The sequence below is a fragment of the Setaria italica genome, chromosome I, assembly GCF_000263155.2.
Source record: "Setaria italica strain Yugu1 chromosome I, Setaria_italica_v2.0, whole genome shotgun sequence".
NCBI classification, from domain to species: domain Eukaryota; kingdom Viridiplantae; phylum Streptophyta; class Magnoliopsida; order Poales; family Poaceae; genus Setaria; species Setaria italica.
Genome location: NC_028450.1, coordinates 11,217,509 through 11,237,033, shown reverse-complemented (window position 1 = coordinate 11,237,033; position 19,525 = coordinate 11,217,509). Strand labels below are relative to the sequence as shown.

The window sequence follows — 19,525 nt, the reverse complement described above, 5'->3', positions numbered from 1 at the left end:
TTACTGATGACTGGTTCTGATTTTCCAATAAAAGCAAGGGATCGACAGAATGTTATCTGTAATTTTTGTAGAGCTGGAAGATTCCACATTTGTAACTGAATCGACGTTGAATGCGATTGTGATATATGCAAGTAGGTTAGGGAGGAGCAATCGATATTGTCTGCCAGATTCCCACAGTCTTCTTTCAGCTCGAGCTTCTTGAGGGATGGAGCGTATAAACTTGACGAATTGATGTTTGGGCATTTGCACACCTTCAGTTCTTCAAGGCAGCTCGAATGTCTAAAACTTGGTAGTGACACTAACCTGTCGCAATATTTGATCTCTATTATCTTGATTCCTGGCACATAAGCTGGTTGCAGAAATTGTTCAAGGCTTGATAAAGTATGGCAGTGTCCAATGGTTAGTTCTGTAAGGGATGAGAAATTGCTTCCAATGTTGTCGTTATTGTCACCAACCACATCCGTCATGTGCACTGAACTCCTAGAGTATGGTATCTCATCTGATCTTAAGGAGCCTGACAAGTTTCGCGGCTCAAACCAGCAATGAAGGAATTCGCCCTTATAAGACCATAGGCTCAAAGAGGTGTCATGTCCCCGGTGATATTCAAGTGTCTGTGATTTGAATCTTTTTAAATTGATCATCTTACTTAAGTCACTGGGCAAGCATTCAAGCTTGCAATTCTTAGCATATAAGGCCTGCAAGTTGTAGAGATTACAGAATCCTGAAGGAAAGCTATTGAAAGTGCAGCTCCATGAAACTTCAAGGTATCGAAGGTGCTTCAAGTTGCTAATACTCTCTGGAAATTCTCTCATAGACGTGCAAAGAAAGACGCGTATGCACAGAAGTTCAGTACACCAGCGATCCATCACAGATGCTAAAGCCATACTCCTTATAGACTTGTTGCAAAGTAGAGTGCGAAGCTTTTTGTACCTGGATAGACTCAACAAGCTGTCCCTGTCAATCTTCGTGCTAGAGAGTATTGATAGATGACGAACGCTTGGGGGGATTTTCTGAAAATCACTCTGAACTTTTATTGTGAAGCATTCATCCTTTGAGACTAGTTGGGCCATATCATGGAGAAGGTCATGGATCACATATGTACCGCGATGTTTCTCAAAGAAGGACCGATTTACAAGGTCATCAAAGTACCGATGGCCAATATTTTCAATTGGAATGTCACCTCGAGGTTCCACAAAGCCTTCTGCTATCCAAATTTCAGCTAAACTTTGCTTTTGAAATTTGTAGTCTTTAGGATAGACTGCACAAAATGAGAAGCATCTCTTCAAGTGGAGTGGTAAATATATATAGCTCAACCGAAGAGCCGGCAAAATGTCAGTCTCCTCTTGTTCCAGATCCCACAGTTCACTATTAAGTATATTTTCCCAGTGTGTAGTGTCGATGCTAATTTGCAATAGTCGACCAACAGTTTTGGCAGCCAAAGGAGAACCCATCAGTTTAGGTAGTATGTTTCTACCAATACGCTCCAACTCTGGTTCAACCTGAGAGCTATTTAATCCAAACACAGAATGTTTAAAGAAATCCCAAAAGACATCGTCCTTCAAACCTTCCAATTTAATGGGATCCATTGTGTGCACTCTATCAGCGACGTTTTGAGACCTAGTGGTAACCAGTATCATACTCCCATGGAGTACATTTTTAAGAGGTACACAGAACCTCTCCCAACACTGTCCATTTTTCTTCAATGCATCATCCCACATGTCGTCAAGGACAAGTAACAATCTTTTTGTTTTCAGTTTAATAGCCAGAGAATTCTGAAGAGAATTTAAGTTGTCCTTCACCGCGTCTCTTTCAGAATATGATTGTATGGCCTCTTTAGTTAACCTCTTCACATCAAAGTCATCTGAGACGCAAATCCATATGATCAGGTCAAAATGAGATTTCACTTGTGGATGATTGCAAATATTTTGGGCCAGTGTAGTCTTTCCGACGCCCCCAAGTCCAACTATTGGCAAAACAGAAAAGTTTGTTATTATTGTTTCGTTATTTCCATGGATATTATTAACTTGGTTGCTTGCTGACTCAACAATTGCACTTCTTCTCTTGCGTTTGGAATTAGTCCTGCCACATTTTGCAGGTACGCCAAGACATTTAATAACCTGCTTCACTTCCTCCTCGCGTCCAAATATCTTTGTCTCAGTGGGAAAAGAACTGGTCTCAGGCCTGACCGCTTTGTCAAACCGTGGAGACACCTGACGTAATAAGCCCATATCCTTGAGGTCGCCAGAACGATTAGTGAGCCTTTTATGGATATCAGTCACCTTGTTGAAGCGACCTCGAGTGACACTGCGAAAGAAGTCAATGTAAGGCTGCACTGAGGTAGCATTGCCCTCTGCTGACACCTTCAACTCATACCATGCAAACTCATCAATGAGGTCCTCCGCCTCATAAACTGCATCCTTGAGCTTTTCAAGGAGCTTTGCCACACACTGTTCGTGGTTTCTCCATTCTGCTAGATCAATGAGGCTGTACACTACTGGTAGAGTATCCCTAAGGTCTCTGAGGTCGCTCTGCAACTGCAGCACCTCATCTTCTTGAAGTGCCTGTTCCTGTGAATCACTCCGTGAGTGCAGTTCAACATCTTCTTGGTGGCTTTGCATATTTGTTGCATTCCATCGTGAGCGCACTGATGAGACAGCAGATCTAACCTGTTGGAACAAACTAACACACTCATTGATTCCACTAATCACTCCTATGGTTGGCGGAAGAATGTCCATTGAATTCTGAAGAATTTGTTTCGTCCTGTGGGCATATAATGGAAACATTGAGCATTGAGGGATATATCTTGTATTACAAATAATGGTAAAGGTATAAATACAATAAACCAGCTACTGCTGCAACTAATTTGTAAACGCGCTATATTGGTTTCATAGAAGTGTAGCCACATTGGAGCTTAGTTTATACATGGATAATCCATTGTCCAGTTTGGAGAGAATAGTTGAGCAGTATGCGATGGAAAACCAATTCCAGTTTGCGGGTATTAGGATTATTAGACATTCTACGTTACGAACTTCTGTTAAATAGAGGCATCATGAGGGGGCGTAGAGTGATCAAAGCTGTTAGGAATAGCACTTGTATTCATAACAGGGGCACTAGATCCATATGTATATAGGTATAGCGAGGGGAAAATATACACAAAACCCCCTAATAGAAAAGTTAAAATACCAACAGTACATATATATCTAACAGCCCCCCCTCAAACTCACGGTGGGTCAAAACACTGAGTTTAGAGAGATAAAATCCGTGCTGAACATGGATCTGCGCCTTTGTAAAGAAATCAGCCGGCTACAACTCTGAAGGCACGTACTGAAGAACAATAACCTCATCCTGAACCTGTGATCGTGTATAAGAAACATCCACACCAATATACTTAGTAAGCTCATGCTTCATCGGATCACGGGCAATACTGATAGCTCCTACACTGTCAAACAAAAAAGAAGTCGGCACAGAAACTGAAACACCAAAATCCTCAAGCAACCACTGTAACCAAGTCACCTCTGCCGTCACAAGCGCCATAGCACGCAACTCAGCCTCAGCACTCGAACGAGAAATTGCTACTTGCTTCTTAGTCTTCCAAGCAATAAGGGAACCACCAAGAAAAATACAATAGGTAGAAAGACATCGACGATCAGAGGGATCACTAGCCCATGTAGCATCACAATATGCCTGGAGATGTAAGGAGCTAGAGTGTGGAAAGAACAGACGGCGTGAAAGAGTCCCACGAAGATAACATAAGACATGAAAAAGATGACTATAATGAAGCTGAGTGGGAGATGAAACAAACTGACTCAAGATATGTACAACATAGGAGATATCAGGACGAGTAACACCAAGATAAACAAGACTCCCAACAATATGTCGATAACGAGTGGGATCCTCGAGAGGCTCACCATTAGTGGCTCGAAGATGAACATTAAGTTCCATAGGAGTCTCAACAGTCCGCTGATCAGTAAGAGAAGCCCAATCAAGATCCTGAATATACTTTTCTTGAGACAGATAGAAGCCCTCAGATGTAGAAGAAACCTCAATCCCAAGAAAGAAACGAAGAGGATCAAGATCAGACATAAGAAACTGCTCGTTGAGACAAGCCTTGACAAAAGCAACATATTGAGGATCATCTCCAGTAATGATCATATCATCAACATAAAGAAGGAGAAGAGTCCGACCACATGACGAAGTATGGACAAAAAGTGCAGGATCATGAGCACTAGCAGAAAAACAAGCAGCAGTGACCACAGAGGCAAAACGCTGAAATCAAGCACGAGGAACCTGTCTTAGGCCATAAAGCGAGCGACAAAAACGACAAACCATACCCTCAGGAACAGAATACCCAGGCGGCGGCTGCATATAAACCTCCTCACGCAGCTCACCATTAAGAAAGGCATTATTGACATCAAGCTGAAAGATGGACCACTCACGAACAGAGGCCACAACAAGAAGAGTGCGAACAGTGGTCATGTGAGCAACAGGAGCAAAAGTCTTGTCATAGTCGCGACCATGCTCCAACTGAAAACCACGAGCAACAAGACGAGCCTTATAGCACTCAAGAGAACCATCAGAGCGGGTCTTCACCTTATAAACCCACTTACATGTAATAGGGCACACATGTGCAGGACGAGGAACAAGATCCCATGTGTGAGTGCGCTCAAGAGCGGCAATCTCCTTAACCATAGCGTGCTGCCATTCCGGATGAGGAAGAGCATCACGATAAGATGCCAGCTCTGAAAGAACAGTAGCAGCATAAGCAGAAGGAGAATAATAATCAGGATGTCTATGAATACGATGACTACAACGAAGCAGCTCTACAACGAAGAAGCTGCTCAGGAGAGGAATCCTCTGAAAGAGAGGCCTCAATAGGAGAAGATGGCATATCAGATGAAGATGGCACATCAGAAGGCCGAACATGATGAGTATAGACATGTGTCACTGGTGGCTTCACAGAAAAATCAGCAGCCACGATAGGACATTCCAAAGAAGTAGACTCCAAAGAGGAAGACTACAGGAGGAGCCACTGGAGGAGGTACCTGACGTGATAAGGGTGTGATAGCAATAGAAGTATCAGGTAATGTTAAGAAGGATAGTGGATCAACCAAAGATGCAGAGGAAACATCAGAAGAAGGACGAGGATAGAAAGGATGAGATTCATCAAATACAACATCCCGAGAAATCTGCATCCTACGACCAACCGGATCCCAACAACGATATCCCTTATGCTCAGAACTATAGCCGAGAAAAACACACTCAGCAGACTGAGCAGTCAACTTCGTGCGCTCACGCGGTGCAAGAAGTACATAGCACACACAGCCAAAGAGACGAAGCCTGGAATAGTCAAGCGACTTATTCAGAAAACGCTCAATAGGAATCTCACCATGCAGAGCAGAAGAAGGTAAAAATGTTAGTCAAATAAGTGGTTGTGGATACAGCCTCACCCAAAAATGAGGCGGAACAGAAGAAGCAAGCATAAGAGCACAAGCAGTCTCAAGAAGATGACAATGCTTATGCTCAGCCACACCATTCTAAGCATGGGAGCTAGGACAAGAAAATTGAGCAAGAGTGCCTTGCTCAGAGAGAACCTGACTAAGAGCTACAGAAAGATACTCGCCTGCAGAATCAGCACGAAAAACACGAATAGAAGTGTCAAAATGAGTGCGGATCATAGTAGTAAAAGTCTTGTAGATAGATAAGCCCTCACTACGATGTTTCATAAAATAAATCCATGTATGATGAGAAAAATCATCTATGAATATAATATAGTATCGATGGCCCCCTTTAGAAACAAAGGGAGCAGGACCCTAGACATCCGAATGAACAAGATCAAAAGGACGTTGTGACACAGACTCATTAGGATGATAGGGAAGCTGAATTTGCTGGCCCAACCGACAACCCTGACACTGAGCTAAAGACTCATGACCTAAAACTGACCCTAGAAGACCACGACGAATCAAATTGGACGGATGAGAGCCACATAGATGACCCAAGTGATGATGCCACTGATCAAAGGACGAGGTCGACGAAGCAGCCAAAGCAGAGCCAACTAGACAGACGAGCACAGGGGAAGGAAGATGAAGCCAGTCAAGCTCCCAAAGATGTTGAGAATCACGACGATGAGGGCCAGTACCAACCAGCTGACCCGTGCGACGATCCTAAACATAACAAAAATCATGATCAAGAATAACACGACAGTCATGATTTGTGAGCTGGCTAGCAGACATGAGCTGCATGGTCAAATCGGGAACATAAGAAACATCAGGGATATGAAAAGAGTCAGATAGGAGAGTGCCATGTCCTACAACAGGAAGAGAAGAACCATCGGCTGTACGGATATTGGGAGAACCAGATGGAGAACATATGGAAGAAAGATAGGTGCAATAAGGAGTCATATGAAATGAAGCACCAGAATCAAGAATCCATGGACAAATACCTAAAGTAGATGTGGAAGGTGGTCCCAGAGTGGAAGACTGAGAAGTAGCAGTAGAACCTATAGGCGCAGAAGGCTGAGTCACATGACCCGCAGCTCCCGATGGCATAGAGGAAACAAGGTGGCTGAGCAACCTGATGATCTCCTGTGTCTTAGAACCAGCAGAACTCTTCTGAGGACCTCCAGAACCAGAACCACCAGTACCACTAGTACCCTACGAAGAATGAGCAGAACCACCCGTACCACTAGTACCCTGTGAAGAACATCCACCTCGATGAGACTGACCCTCACGAGGCTGAGCCTTCTTCTTCCTATAACAATGTGCCTCCACATGGTTATCCTTGCCACACCAGTCACATTTAAGACCTCCACCCCCTCGACTCTCAGAAGAAGGCACCACAGGAGGAGGAACAGTAAGACGAGTGGAGGAGCTAGCAGCCAAAACTGAAGAGTACCGCATCAATCTAGCAGCAAGAAGGCGAGTCTCCTCATTACAAACAGCAGCAAGAGCCTCCATTCGGAAGACACAAGGATGGCGAGCAAGCAGCTGTGCACGAAGTGGCTCAAACTAATCCCGAAGACACGTCAAGAAGTCGTAGGTGCAGCGAAGCTCAAGGGCCTGCTGCTGACCTAGGCAGGACTGACAAGTGCTAGGTGACAACTGAGGACCAAGAGTGTCAACCTGGCGCCGAATAGCAGATTTCTGACCATAGAAATCATCAACTGTACCATCACCCTGTCGAACAAGCTGCTCCTGACGAATGGCTGCAAGAAAAGTAGACTGACCAGTGGGCTCATAACGCGTATGAAAAAAAGTCCACATCTGATGTGCAAAATTAAGCTCAACAATATTAGCCGAAATCCTGTCCTCCATGCTAGCAACAAGAATAGAAGTAGCTCGAGCATCCTCATCAACCCATGTCCAGTATGTAGTAAATTGAGACTCATACGAAGCAAGACCATCATCATAATCAGCAAGTAGCTTTGCCACATCCGCATCATAAGCAGCAAGCAACCGATCCATCTCCTCAGCTGTAGCCTTCTCTGGAATCACAGTCTTCTAAGGAATCATCGGGTATGTAGGAGCAGTAGGACGAGGTGGGCAAAGCAACTCGCTAGCTAGAAACTCCCAAAGACGAAGACCACGCATATGAATCCGTAGACGAGGAACCCAATCTCGATAGTTGGTGCTATTGAACAACACCGCATAGCGTAACACTAGGACACCACTAGATAAAGGAGCCGAAGGAGCCATGGCGATGGCGAGAGCGCAAAGGAACAGCGGCAAGCGATGGCGAGAGCGCAGAGGAATAGCGGCGCAAGTTTTTTTTCTCGCTACCGGTACTCAATATCCAATCGTGTACTGCATGAACAGAAGCAACGCACGAACGAAGCAGCAGAGTACACGCAGAACAGCAATTTTTTTTTACCAGCTACCTTATCTCTTCACGTGAGAACCAAGCAACGGAGGCAAGTCCGCACAGCACGGTCGTAGTAGATCGGGCGAGCGGATGAGCAGGCGGTAGGACCGGCGACGACGAGGCGCCGAAGCAACAGGAAGATGGGGCGGCAGGATCCGGCGACGAATTCGGCGGGGTCGAGGGCGGCGCAGCTGGCGAATCCAGCAGGGCCGGGGAAGACAAATCCGGTGGGGCCGGGGGCAGCACGGGCGGCTCAGCCGGCGGTGACGAATTTGGCTGGCGGCAGGGCGTGGTGTCGAGGCGACGAAGCCGGTAGGCAGCAGCCGGCGCCGGGCGACGACAAGGCAACGGGTGAGCGGGAAGATAGCGATGACGTGTCGTACTGGTGGCGGTGCGTCACACCGTCAAGCAGCGTCCTCATCAACGAAGAGAACAGAGCACCCAAGTGCAACGTGCCTCGAAAAAAAGGAACCCTAGGGCAGATTGAGAAGAAATCTAATCCTAGTTTGACTCTGTACCAAGTTAGGAATAGCACTTGTATTCATAACAGGGGCATTGGACCCATATATATACAGGTACATGGAGAAGGAAATATACACAAAATCCCCTAATAGAAAAGATAAAATACCAACAGTACATATACATCTAACAAAAGCAGTGGTCGATGAATTGGTGTAGCGACATCTATGATCAGAAAAAAATAGGAAAAAGTATCTTTTCGAAAGAATACCAGTAGCCAGCTCATCACTGTTGGGCGCAAGCACTGCTGGGACCTGGGCTCTCGAGTAGTTACTGCAATAGATGTTGGGAATAGATCCTACTTATGGAGCGTAAGTAGTGGAGTAGCACAATTTTAAGTATGAGTAAGTGCTTATCTATTGGACTAATTTTTTGAGGAGGATGCCTCGAGTACCATTTTGTTATTGCCCCTCCATGTTAGCTCGCGGCTTATGTGAAGCAGCCCAAAGGCTTTGGGGACTTGGTGCACTTATGCTTAGTGGTGAAAAAGATTGTCAAAATGAGTATAGATGATATGTCAGTTTTAGAAACTGTCCATGAGACCTTTCCTTGAGTTCAGTGGCCTTACTAAAGCTAGCACATCTAGCGCGGGTCCCACCTTAGCTTTGATGAAAGTGCTAAACACATAAGCGGATGAAAGTAATTAGAGATTGAGGATGTGTCCTCCTAGCAAATTAGGTCAGTTCAGCGAAAATTTCATAGAAAGTTTCATTAGCATTAATTTCTATGCCACATCAGCAATTTTATTGACTTGGTAAGGTTTTTATGAGGAGAGAGAATGGAGTTTCATGAAATGAGAGAGAAGTTTCATCCCATGAAACCGACATGCATAATTATCAAATTTGTATTCTTAATAACAGTGTAACAAAACTGTACATTGAGACTGGTCTTACATTTTTTGTTTTGTTCAGAACTTCGACTGCCTAGTATTCATCACAGGATTCTGGTGCTCGATCAGTAGAAAGGCAGCAGAGCTGATTGCCTCGATCTGCTGGGTGCGGTGAATATCCAAGCAATGACCTATAGTTTATTCGAAGAAAAATCAGATAGCACGCCAGCAAAGGCGAAGCAAAGAGCTGACAGAATCATAATCGATCAGGATTTTCAGCTCACCCGATGATGGATCGGTAAGCATCAGATTGAGTCGCTCTCGATGTTGCCACGGAGCCTGCCCAGAACCGCGCAAGACTGAGATATGCAAGGTGACCAAAGGACAACCGGGGGTAGAGGACAACCGGAGGTGGAGCTAGTATGCCAGGAGCATCGGTTATAGTATAGCCTCCGAAGGGCCTGTATGCCTTGGTCCTGCCCCCCTAATTATCTATTGTTCAAGAACAAATTTCTCGGTATTGCCTACCAGGATTTGCATGCACTCTCTGGCAAGCATTGGCAGTGTACTCTTCCTTCGTTAATCCCAATCATTTTACACAGTCGAAGAATATAGGCCCATTCACATGGTCCATCCATATAATGGGATTTTTATGTGGATCGTCTACAGGCCTTTAGCTTCGCTTCCTCAGAAGCCTGAACTGACAGTTTTGGACTCCTGGAAATGGAAGCTCCTAGTAGTATTCCCACTGTTGCATGAAATTTTAGTTTCATTGTTCATTGTACCTCTAATACTCTTAACATTATCAATAACACTTCTGAGTTAAACATACTATATAAGATACAAACGTCATGCAAACTGTGGCAGCAGCGAGATGGCACATGGCACCATAACCATTAAAAGGGACAAAGATAAGAAACGTACATGGGACATGTCACCCGTTCTAGGAAATATTCGGTACAGAATCTCTCATCTCGCCAATCAACACAAGGACGAAGCCAGCTGATGCCCAAAACTGCCTTGCTGTTGTCCCCTCGACACCGATTCGAGGAAACCGGTGGGAACCTGTACTCCTGGAGTGACTGCTAGCTGTGCACTTTGAAGCAACTCAGCAATGGGAACAACTTAAGCAGGTCATCCCGGCTCCTCCTCTGTCAAACATACCCAAGTACAGAAGTCACAAAATTAAAAATCTTCAGAAACCAAAAACTACTTATGCAATCATCACCAAATAGCTTCATGGGAATCAATGGTTGATCAGTGGAATCATGCGGAAATTATTAAAGCAAAAGTGTAATTACATAGACTTCTCAAATCTCAAGTCCTCACCTTGATACCGATGCAGCCATTTACATCAAGTGTTGTGAGGCTGTGCGAGCAAGATTTTGATAAAGCCTCCAGGCAGGCATCAGTTACCCCAACTATTCCAAACAAACTGCATAGATACCAAACAGAGCGCGCATGTAAGCTACACGATGAATGCAATATCTTTAGAACAATACTGCCATGTTACCTTAGCAGTTTGAGGGACCGGCACCCTTGCGCAATAGCTACAACACCAGCATCAGTAACACGTACACACCTGTCAGATAGTGACTGCAGAGTTCGATAAACAGAATCTCACTTGACAGCATGAAAAAAAGAGAGAAGTTTGCTCTTGATGTACCAAGTCAAATTGAGGTATGTTAGACCTCCGCATCTTGATATGTATACTAGACCATCATCAGTTAGATTCTGAAAATCCTGTATTAGTAGATTATGGACAAAAAGATGACTTGATACTTCAAAGTAAATATGATAACAGTTACCTGAGCACCACATAGGTCTAGAAATGTAAGATTACTTAACAATCCTATGTCCTTATAAATCTTGTCAGTAAAACTGCATGTTGTGAGGTAAGTTGTTAGATACCCTCCCTACTGACTGCTTGACACATCTGCTATAATATCATATTTTCTTCAATTTTACCTCGAAAGGGCATAAAGGTTTAAGCTTTCAACCAAAGAACATTTCTGAAGCACTTCTTTAAGCCCATCATCTGTCAACTTAACACACCTAAAAAGTTTTGGACACAGGACATTTAGGTGTCAAATTCTGCATCTACTCAAACACATAACATTTGTGTGAACAAAAGGATATGTAAACACTCAGCACATGTTACGAATTACTCATTTTGTGATGAATGTACTCTAGAAATCTGACAATACCTGGTTATGTTCAATTTCTTTAGTCCTTGGTAACTATTAGCAATTAACCGCATTCCTTTATCTGAGATATTCTGCATTAGCAACAACAAACTTTATAATGACTAATTGTTCTATCATATTCATAGCAGATATATGAATGCGCAATATATGAGGCTAATGGAGCAGAAAGACAGGAAAAAATAGTAATGAGATATTGACATGTAAGTTACAGAGTTCAATCAATAATTAATGTTTTGTTAGAGCATGAGAACTTCAATAAAATAATATTATTCTTAGCTCCAACTAGTTAATAACTAGTGCATGCCTGTATTGCGTAACAAATTATATTCTTATTTTTTCTGTACCAAGATTCTTTTTCAGCACAATGTTCAAGTAAGATTGTATAGATCCAAATAATAAACCACGATAAAATAGGGATATGACTTGCACGTCCTCCTGAACTAAATAGAAAAGAAAATCCCTATTGCATACTTTGAAGGTAAACGATGAAAATAAGCTACATATAATCATGTACATGCCTCAAACTAAACACTTATAGTACTGAGGTTATAGAAGAGAAGAAGATAATCATATACAGTGTTCTTTGGAGACAGACATTGCAAAAGATGGTTTTACACGTTTAAAATAAACTTCTTAGAACAGTATCTGCAACCGCTTGCTTCATTATTCAATAAAAGAACAGCTGAAGAAAAAAATGTTATAAAGTAAAAAATGCACGCGAATACCTTACAACCACTCAAGTTGAGGTCCACTATCTGCCTGCAGTACTTTGTAATGTGCCCAATGCTTGAGTCTGTCAGTCTAAGGCAGCAAAATGTCCAACAATTAGGAACACAATTCCTATTCAGCAAAGCAGACATTCACTAAGAGACATACCCCACAATCCAATAGATTGAAAGGCCGTGAAGGTTAGGACAAAGACTGGTAATGGCTTCAATTCCTTTGTCAGAGATTTTCTGACATGCGTTCAGGTTCAGGAATTCTAAATTTTCCAGTGAGATACCACTCTGCAAATCATTGCATAATGAACAATTAGAGTTGAAGCATCACATCTAAAATTTACTTAAAAGTATAAATTGAGAGCAAATCTTGCCATTTCTTTTAGATGAACAAAATGCCGGTCCTCGATATCTTGTGCAAATTCAAGGTTCAGTAGTTTGAGATGGCGATACCTTGCCTAAAAAAGAATAGAACAGTGTGTTGTCAAAATATACTCAAACAGGAGCAAAATACGAAACATAAAGTGTGTATGACAAAAGTTAGTGGCAGACTTCTGCCCCCAAATAGATATAGAAGGTATTATGTCAAAATAGCACAAAGTATCATGCAAAAGCCAAAGAGTAGAATTATGATTACCAGAGAAAGTGCTGAAATAAGTCGGTCGCCGGCGTTCTTCATCTCACGCATATCAAGTACCTTCACTTAATAGGGGACAATATCTTGATAATATACTCAAAAAACCAATATTAGTTAAAAGTACAAGCATTAAGCTAAATTAACCTAACCGGAACATAGGACACATGTAGATGCATACAGACAGAAAATAGACAGGAGGTATTACATTAAGTTAAGAGTGGCCATAGTAATGCATCAAGGCAGTTCAATGACAAACAATTAGCATTGAACTAGCAGCTACATGTTATTACAAAGTACTGAACCTGATTCGAGGTTAGTGTGGGTTCCATAGGTTGAGCTTTGACTCCAAAGGCCAATCAAATCATGAGAAGGTCTCAGTGACAACTAAATCAATCAAAGCATAATAGCAGCAGTTGCTGCTGAAAAACTAATTAGCCCCACAAATTAGAGCCGAATATCGATAATTCATGAGCACAGCATCACCACAAACGGGCGCAACTACGCTCATATCATACAGCAATCCGACATACACAACAACAGGCGGTGACACAGGCGAACAATATCGCCCGGTTTAATCCCATTCACTACTGCCCGGAGCAAGGGGAACAAGGGCTTAGAAATTCAGAGCAATGTTTCTCATTTGCACAGAGTTAAAACTGGCTACGGGAGCTGAATCGGCGGTTGGGGAACAATTAGGCGACGCGCACCTCCCAGAGCCTGGGGTTGCTGACGAGGGTGCGGTAGCACCAGGGGCTGACGGCGAGCAGCGCGCAGACGTCACGCTGCGGGAGGCGCGGGCTCACCAGCTCCAACACCCGCGGCACCGTCTCCCGGCACCACGCCTCGTCCGCCGCCGGCGCCGCCATCTCGGAGGGGAACCTCGCCGCGAGGAGGCCGTGAGAAATTTCGTTTTGCTTCCTCAGGAATGATGTAGCTACTGACACGTCTGGCCCACGGAAATCAATCAAGCCCTTGTTTACTTGGGAAGTTGGAGGGTGCCAAATTGACATTTTGCCATAAATGCGACACTGTAGCGTTTCGTTTGTATTTGTGAATTATTGTCCAAATATTAACTAATTAGGCTCAAAAGATTCGTCTCGCAAAGTACAACAAAACTGTGCAATTAGTTTTTGATTTCGTTTACATGTAGTACTCCATGCATGTACCGCAAGTTTGATGTGATGGGGAATCTTCTTTTTGCATAGTGTCAAAGTTGGGAGTTTTGTGGGAAGTAAACAAGGGCCAAGTCTACATATAGCATAATATCCAGTGAATATCATATTCATATTTCAGTGTTTCGAAAATTCAGGGAATACCAAATATGTTTTGAATATCATAGCAAAATGCCCCATGCGTTGCTACGGTAAAAAAATCAAAATGCTCCGTGCGTTGCTACGCCAGAATTCATTGTTGTCGTCATCAAATTCATCCAAGTGGGACATCATTAACTGTTTATTATGTGTTACACTGTCCAGAACTGCACCTTGACTTTTAAAAAGTAGAGAACAACAATTGATACTAATATGGATTGTACTCTGGAGTATCTTAAAATAACACCATATAATATTAATGCCTGTAGGGAAAATTCACTCGTTTTCAATTTGTTCTTAAAAAGGAAAATGAGCTATGCTTCTAGGAATTGGTTTTCTATTGTCAGAGATCCATTTTGAGGCATATGCTCCTCTGCCCTCCAAATCAGCTGACACCACAATTAGATATTAAAAGAAGAGGAGCAAGAAAACACCAGTCATCTCGTGCAAGGAAAAATAACAGCACTGATGCAACTTTGGTAATGTAATTTTGTTACTAAATTTGGTTAAAGGGTAACCAATTCAGAGCTGTACGAGTTCAGAGTATAGCATAGCCTTTAGCATCAAATGGGATTAATCACATTGGTAAATAATTAGAAATCGTTGTCATCGAAACAATTGTAGTCTACAGTTGCGCATTCATAGGATTTCAGAAAACAGGAGCGCTATCTCATGCCTATCATAGGACAGTATGCCAGCCATGATCGCAGGGACAATGATGAAAGAAGTCACTCCTTGTTCCTTGATGGCATCAAAGGCTAATTTGACGTCAAATTCGGTACCAGGACATGGCAACCTCTGGCCATCAGGGATAGTCATGCATGAGGAGATCCCCTCTGATATGGCAAAGAGTCTCCATATGCAGGTAAACCTGCAGACCAACAAAGGCAAATTATTGAAGTCATACACTTATTGTTTCTTCTAAACTCAAATTGAATTGCATAAAGTTATGAACATAACATAAAACTTATGTTGGTGATTTATCAAATCTATTAATGACATACAGGCAACATTATGTTCATGGGGGAACTGTAATATAACAGTACTTGGATCTTGATATCATACATCATCCTCACTGAAGCCATTTTCATGGCAATTTTTGCAAGGGACTGAATGATCAAAGTATGGCTTATCGCTACACCCTTTGGCTGCCCATTAGTTCCTGAATCAGAATACCATAAAGTATCAGTCATTTTGTACCCAAGTTTCTCAATTCGAATTTTCTGTAATAGGCAAAGCAACATCACCTGAAACCGACATGAGCATAAGAAATGATGTATAATCAATTGCACCTGAGAAATTGGAGGTGGAGGGTTTTGGACAGCTTTCCGACCCCAACGCCGCTTTGCCTCCTCCTGCTTTGCTGTCGCTGATTGCGGCCGCTCCTCCTGCACTTCCTCCTCCTCAACCCGATCGCCGTCCGTGCCGCCACCTTGGTGAACTCCAAGATCACACAGAAACACCGTCAGATCTGACGATGGAAGAACCAAAACAACTCGGATTTGCGACAGCGTAGATTGATTCAATTACCTGTACTTGCTGCTGCGCGGTGACGATGGCCCTTGACAGCGGCAGCACCCACCTGCCCGCCCGAGCTCCTCCTGCAGCCGCTCCTTCCCCCACCCACCTCCTGCCGCCGACGGCCTCGGCGGCGGGATGTCGACGGAGGATGATGGCGTCGATGTCGGAGGATGGGGGGAGGTCGTCAATGGACATAGGGTGGAGGGCGAAGGTGGGAACCGACCGCAGGCTCCGGATCCGGACGGAGCGGCGGCGGGATGTCGACGGAGGATGATGACGTCGATGTCGGAGGATGGCGGGAGGTCGTCGGTGGACATGGGGTGGAGGGCCGGACGGAGCGGCGGCGTCTAGATCCCCCGAGGGAGGGGCCCGGAGCCGGACGGAGTGCGGCGGAGGAAGGGGAGGGGAACGAGGGAGCTAGGTGGAGGGCCGGACGGAGCGGCAGCGTCTAGATCCCCCGAGGGAAGGGACGGGACCGGAGCCGGACGGAGTGCGGCGGAACTCGATCCCCCGAGGGAGGGGAAGGGAACGAGGGAGCTGAACTCTTTTCGCTTTAATCCCTCGCTTTCCTCTTTTTACCACCCGAGCTCCCCATCTCTTCAGATTGGACTGCGGGTTGATATCACGAAATGTCAGGGTTTTTTTTGCAAAATAGCCCGACGGACGAAAAATCCAGGCAGAGACGTTACTTGCTTTAATAATAGGTAAAGATTTAGTAATGATAACAAAAGAAGGTAAAATTGGATCTGTGACACCGAAAAATTCATGTTTTAGAAATTTACGAACACTTTAATAGCAACGAAAGATGTCGCAGTTTAGATTTCTACCCTTCCATCCAGTTCTGTTACAACTTTTTAGGTTTAAACACTTTTATTTTCACATTGCCGTCCGTGAAATGGTGAAGTTGCCCCTGGAGATTTCTATGTTATCCCGTGCAGCCGTGCGTGAGGAACAGACGTTGCACGAGGCTTTCCACCTGCAGTCATCGGTGTTCCTCTCACGCCGCAGTGCATATAGCCATATAGCCATCCCCGTCTAGCTGTAGCTGTTCCAGATCAACGCCATGGACCAGTTTTTCTACTCCCAATATGATATCTCTCTCGTCCTTGCAGAATTCAGTGTTGTAATTGAACAAATTTCAGAAAAACCACCACAATTTTGAAGAAAATGTCTGCTACTATGGAAAGCAGCAAGCCCCCAGCTGCTTGGATGCCAAAATGGCCTTGCAGGCTAAGACAACGCTATAGGGCGAAGGAGCCGGCTGGTAGAGGCAAGGAGCGGTGCAGCAGATGGGCCACCGACGGTTGGAGGTAATGGGTGACGACCTAACGGGCGGCTGCAGGCTAGGGAAACTAGCCTTACTAACCATGACTACCAGCAAGCGAGGCCAGGAGGGGCATTGGCTCAGAGAGCGTGGACTTAGTTGAGGGCGGCAGATGTGGCGCATGGCGAGGATGTGTTGTGGTAGCCTAGTTGGGACGTGGTGGATTGGATAAGTATGTCACAAATTCATCAGTCAATTGGACGGAGTGGTAGAAATCTAAGCGGCGACATCTTTCATTGGTATTAAAGTGTACCGAGATGATTCGATGATAAATTTCTAAAAAGTGGATCTTTCGGTGTCACAGACCTAATTTTGTCACAAAAGAATGGAATGCACCATCGGTCCATCAAAACTTATACGATGTACAAGCTAGTCTTTGAACTATTAAAATGCAAATTCTAGATTAGCACATTACCCATGCCATCATCATATCTTTGGTTAACCAACATTAGATTTTGGGCACGGAGAATGGGGGAAAAGCTGTTTTGGTGTATTGTATCTGCAAATTTTGAAGTCGGAAATATAGATTTTAGTATAAGATTTACTGCTATTAAGTCATACCTTCTTAAGTTTGTTAATTGATTAAAAATTATATATTTTTACATAAGAACCAAAAATTTGATTAATATGTAAGTTTTATATTCAAATTTCAGTTTTCTTTTTTAACTCTATCTTTTCTTAAGTTTCAAATTGAATCTAAATTTTGAAGCTCTAATTGGAATGTGCACATTTTCCAAAACGGACAGATCTATTGGGTGAGGCACCTACCGTGTCAAAATTGGTTGGTAATATGTGATGCACAGATTGTTTGGATCAAGGAATGGGTTCTAGATTTTTGAATTTAAAAGCAAAATCTAGAAACTGAGGGTAAAGAGAGTAGAATGCATATACGAAGGTGTGGTGCAACACTCGAAAAACATAAAGTCTAAAATTATGGTTTGCAAGCCAGAAATACGTGACATATTAGATGGTTGACCGGGTTTTAAACAGAGGGTAAAAGTTGACTTTTTATGCGTTGCTTGGATTGGCGAATAGACAGCGCAGACACGTAGCTCTCGTCGAATACAATCCGTGCCTCTCCTGCAGATTGGCAAGGCAGAGGAGACAGATTGGCAAGGCAGAGGAGAGATCGGAGAAGGCTCAGCGAGTCAGTGCCTCTCCTGCAGGTAATCTACTCTCCTCTTCTATTTGGCCATGAGGTTTTTCGCCCCATCTGATTTGGTCCTCCCTGCTGCCATGGGACAAGGAGGAGGAAGGATAGGGTCGTAGAAGAATCAGCAAAAACAGATCAAGGGGAAGGAGAGGATCATGAAGGCATGCTAGATCATCTCGTGCTCGCTGTTGTCTTTGTCTTGGTCGAGGCTAAACCCTAGGTGAGGCCATACTCTGCTGTAGAACATGTATTTTGGATGTTTTGGGTCTTAGTAATGTTGGTTGATGTCGATTAGAGGCAAGGTTCCAAATAGGAATGTTTAATTGATCATTTTGTGGACGCCAGGAATTTTCAGATTGTGCAGTGGGTTGATCCATTTATATCTAGTTTTTTTTTAGGCCCTGTAAATTAATGAAAAGTTCATATTGTTGCAAAGGACTTTGTAATGTTTCTTTGGGATCAAGAATTGTAATTTTAGGCCTGGTGATTTAGGAGATATGGTGTGTTTTTGATGGCTATCGGTTTCTGTCAATTTTCAGAACAGTTTTTGATCTATTGAGTTTTGGACAATCTTAGTGACCAGATTGCTTGTTGTGGACAACTTCTTTGGCAAGAAGTTCCACCGAAGGAACAAAGCGGCAGCTAATCCAGGTTCAGCAGATCAGTTAGAATTAGATAAGGATTAGACTCCTAGTTGGTTAAGAATTGTAACAGAATTAGATTGGAGATAGAGTCCTAGTTAGATTAGAGTTGAGTCCTAGTCAGTTAAGGATTGTTGGCTGACCCAATATATAAGGGCCCTAGGCGCCATAGGTTAGGATCAAGCAGGAACAGATCCTAAACTCAGAGCCTCCCAGGGAGGGCGAGTAGGTACCTGTCGATCTGCTATTGTACTCCTTACCCAATAAACTAGCCATATCATCTTTGGTATCAGCTGGGACCTTCCTTGGTTTCTACCTGCCACCAATTGCAGATCCACCACACCCCATATTCCCTGCGCGCCGCCAACCCCATCGCTCCCACCGCAACAATGGGCGATTCCTTTGTCACCTAGGCTGTCTTTGATGATGCCGTCGCCAAGATGATCACCAAGATGAACGAGATCAGCATGCAGCTTGACAGAGAATTGGGATCTGTCTGCTAGGAACAAGGGCGTCTCGCCTCCTCCATTACCAATGTCTAGAATCAGGTTCTGGAGAAGAACGGACGCTTCGACACTATTGGTTCCTCCTCCGGGGGCGACGGGAAGTATGGGCCGCCGCCACCGCCCATGCATAAGCTCCGCTTCCCCAAGTACGACGGCTCCGACGACCCCCTGGGCTGGCTGCACAAGTGCGAGCAATTCTTTCGCTCCCAGGACATGCTGGAAAATCAGAAGGTTTGGACGACGACGTTCTATTTGGAGGGCGCCGCGGGACAGTGGTACTACCGCTTGGAAAAGAATCGTGG

At 44.0% G+C, this 19,525-nt stretch overlaps 2 protein-coding genes and 1 pseudogene across 2 annotated transcripts; all 3 read right to left on the bottom strand.

Moving 5' to 3' along the window:
- Window positions 1–646: 646 nt before the first annotated feature.
- LOC111257856 lies at window positions 647–2,735 on the bottom strand (annotated as a pseudogene).
- Window positions 2,736–3,218: 483 nt separating this feature from the next.
- LOC101777761 lies at window positions 3,219–7,460 on the bottom strand. Its single transcript, XM_022828076.1, has 5 exons — window positions 7,067–7,460; window positions 4,600–4,739; window positions 4,320–4,524; window positions 4,001–4,136; window positions 3,219–3,700 (listed from the first exon to the last, which is right to left on the bottom strand). Exons 1-5 carry the CDS (start codon window positions 7,458–7,460, stop codon window positions 3,304–3,306), a joined length of 1,272 nt encoding a protein of 423 aa, XP_022683811.1. The 3' UTR covers window positions 3,219–3,303.
- Window positions 7,461–9,987: 2,527 nt separating this feature from the next.
- On the bottom strand, window positions 9,988–13,704 carry LOC101775166 (F-box protein At3g58530). The gene is made up of 12 exons (XM_004952190.2): window positions 13,476–13,704; window positions 12,769–12,828; window positions 12,506–12,589; window positions 12,289–12,419; window positions 12,138–12,213; window positions 11,413–11,483; window positions 11,174–11,260; window positions 11,014–11,086; window positions 10,872–10,939; window positions 10,719–10,787; window positions 10,535–10,640; window positions 9,988–10,356 (listed from the first exon to the last, which is right to left on the bottom strand). Exons 1-12 carry the CDS (start codon window positions 13,632–13,634, stop codon window positions 10,291–10,293), a joined length of 1,050 nt encoding a protein of 349 aa, XP_004952247.1. The 5' UTR covers window positions 13,635–13,704; the 3' UTR covers window positions 9,988–10,290.
- Window positions 13,705–19,525: the final 5,821 nt, after the last annotated feature.

Excerpts from the sequence above, each read along its gene's own strand:
- LOC101777761 (XM_022828076.1), bottom strand. The coding sequence starts at position 7,460 with ATGGATCGGTTGCTTGCTGCTTATGATGCGGATGTGGCAAAGCTACTT. Across the intron at positions 4,740-7,066 it reads CACTTGTCAGTCCTGCCTAG|AGCTGGCATCTTATCGTGAT; the intron begins GTCAGCAGCAGG and ends CTGTTCTTTCAG. Across the intron at positions 4,525-4,599 it reads GCCCTATTACATGTAAGTGG|TTGGAGCATGGTCGCGACTA; the intron begins GTTTATAAGGTG and ends CGTGGTTTTCAG.
- LOC101775166 (XM_004952190.2), bottom strand. The coding sequence starts at position 13,634 with ATGGCGGCGCCGGCGGCGGACGAGGCGTGGTGCCGGGAGACGGTGCCG. Across the intron at positions 11,261-11,412 it reads AAGAAATTGAACATAACCAG|GTGTGTTAAGTTGACAGATG; the intron begins GTATTGTCAGAT and ends AAAACTTTTTAG. Across the intron at positions 10,357-10,534 it reads ATGGCTGCATCGGTATCAAG|AGGAGGAGCCGGGATGACCT; the intron begins GTGAGGACTTGA and ends TATGTTTGACAG.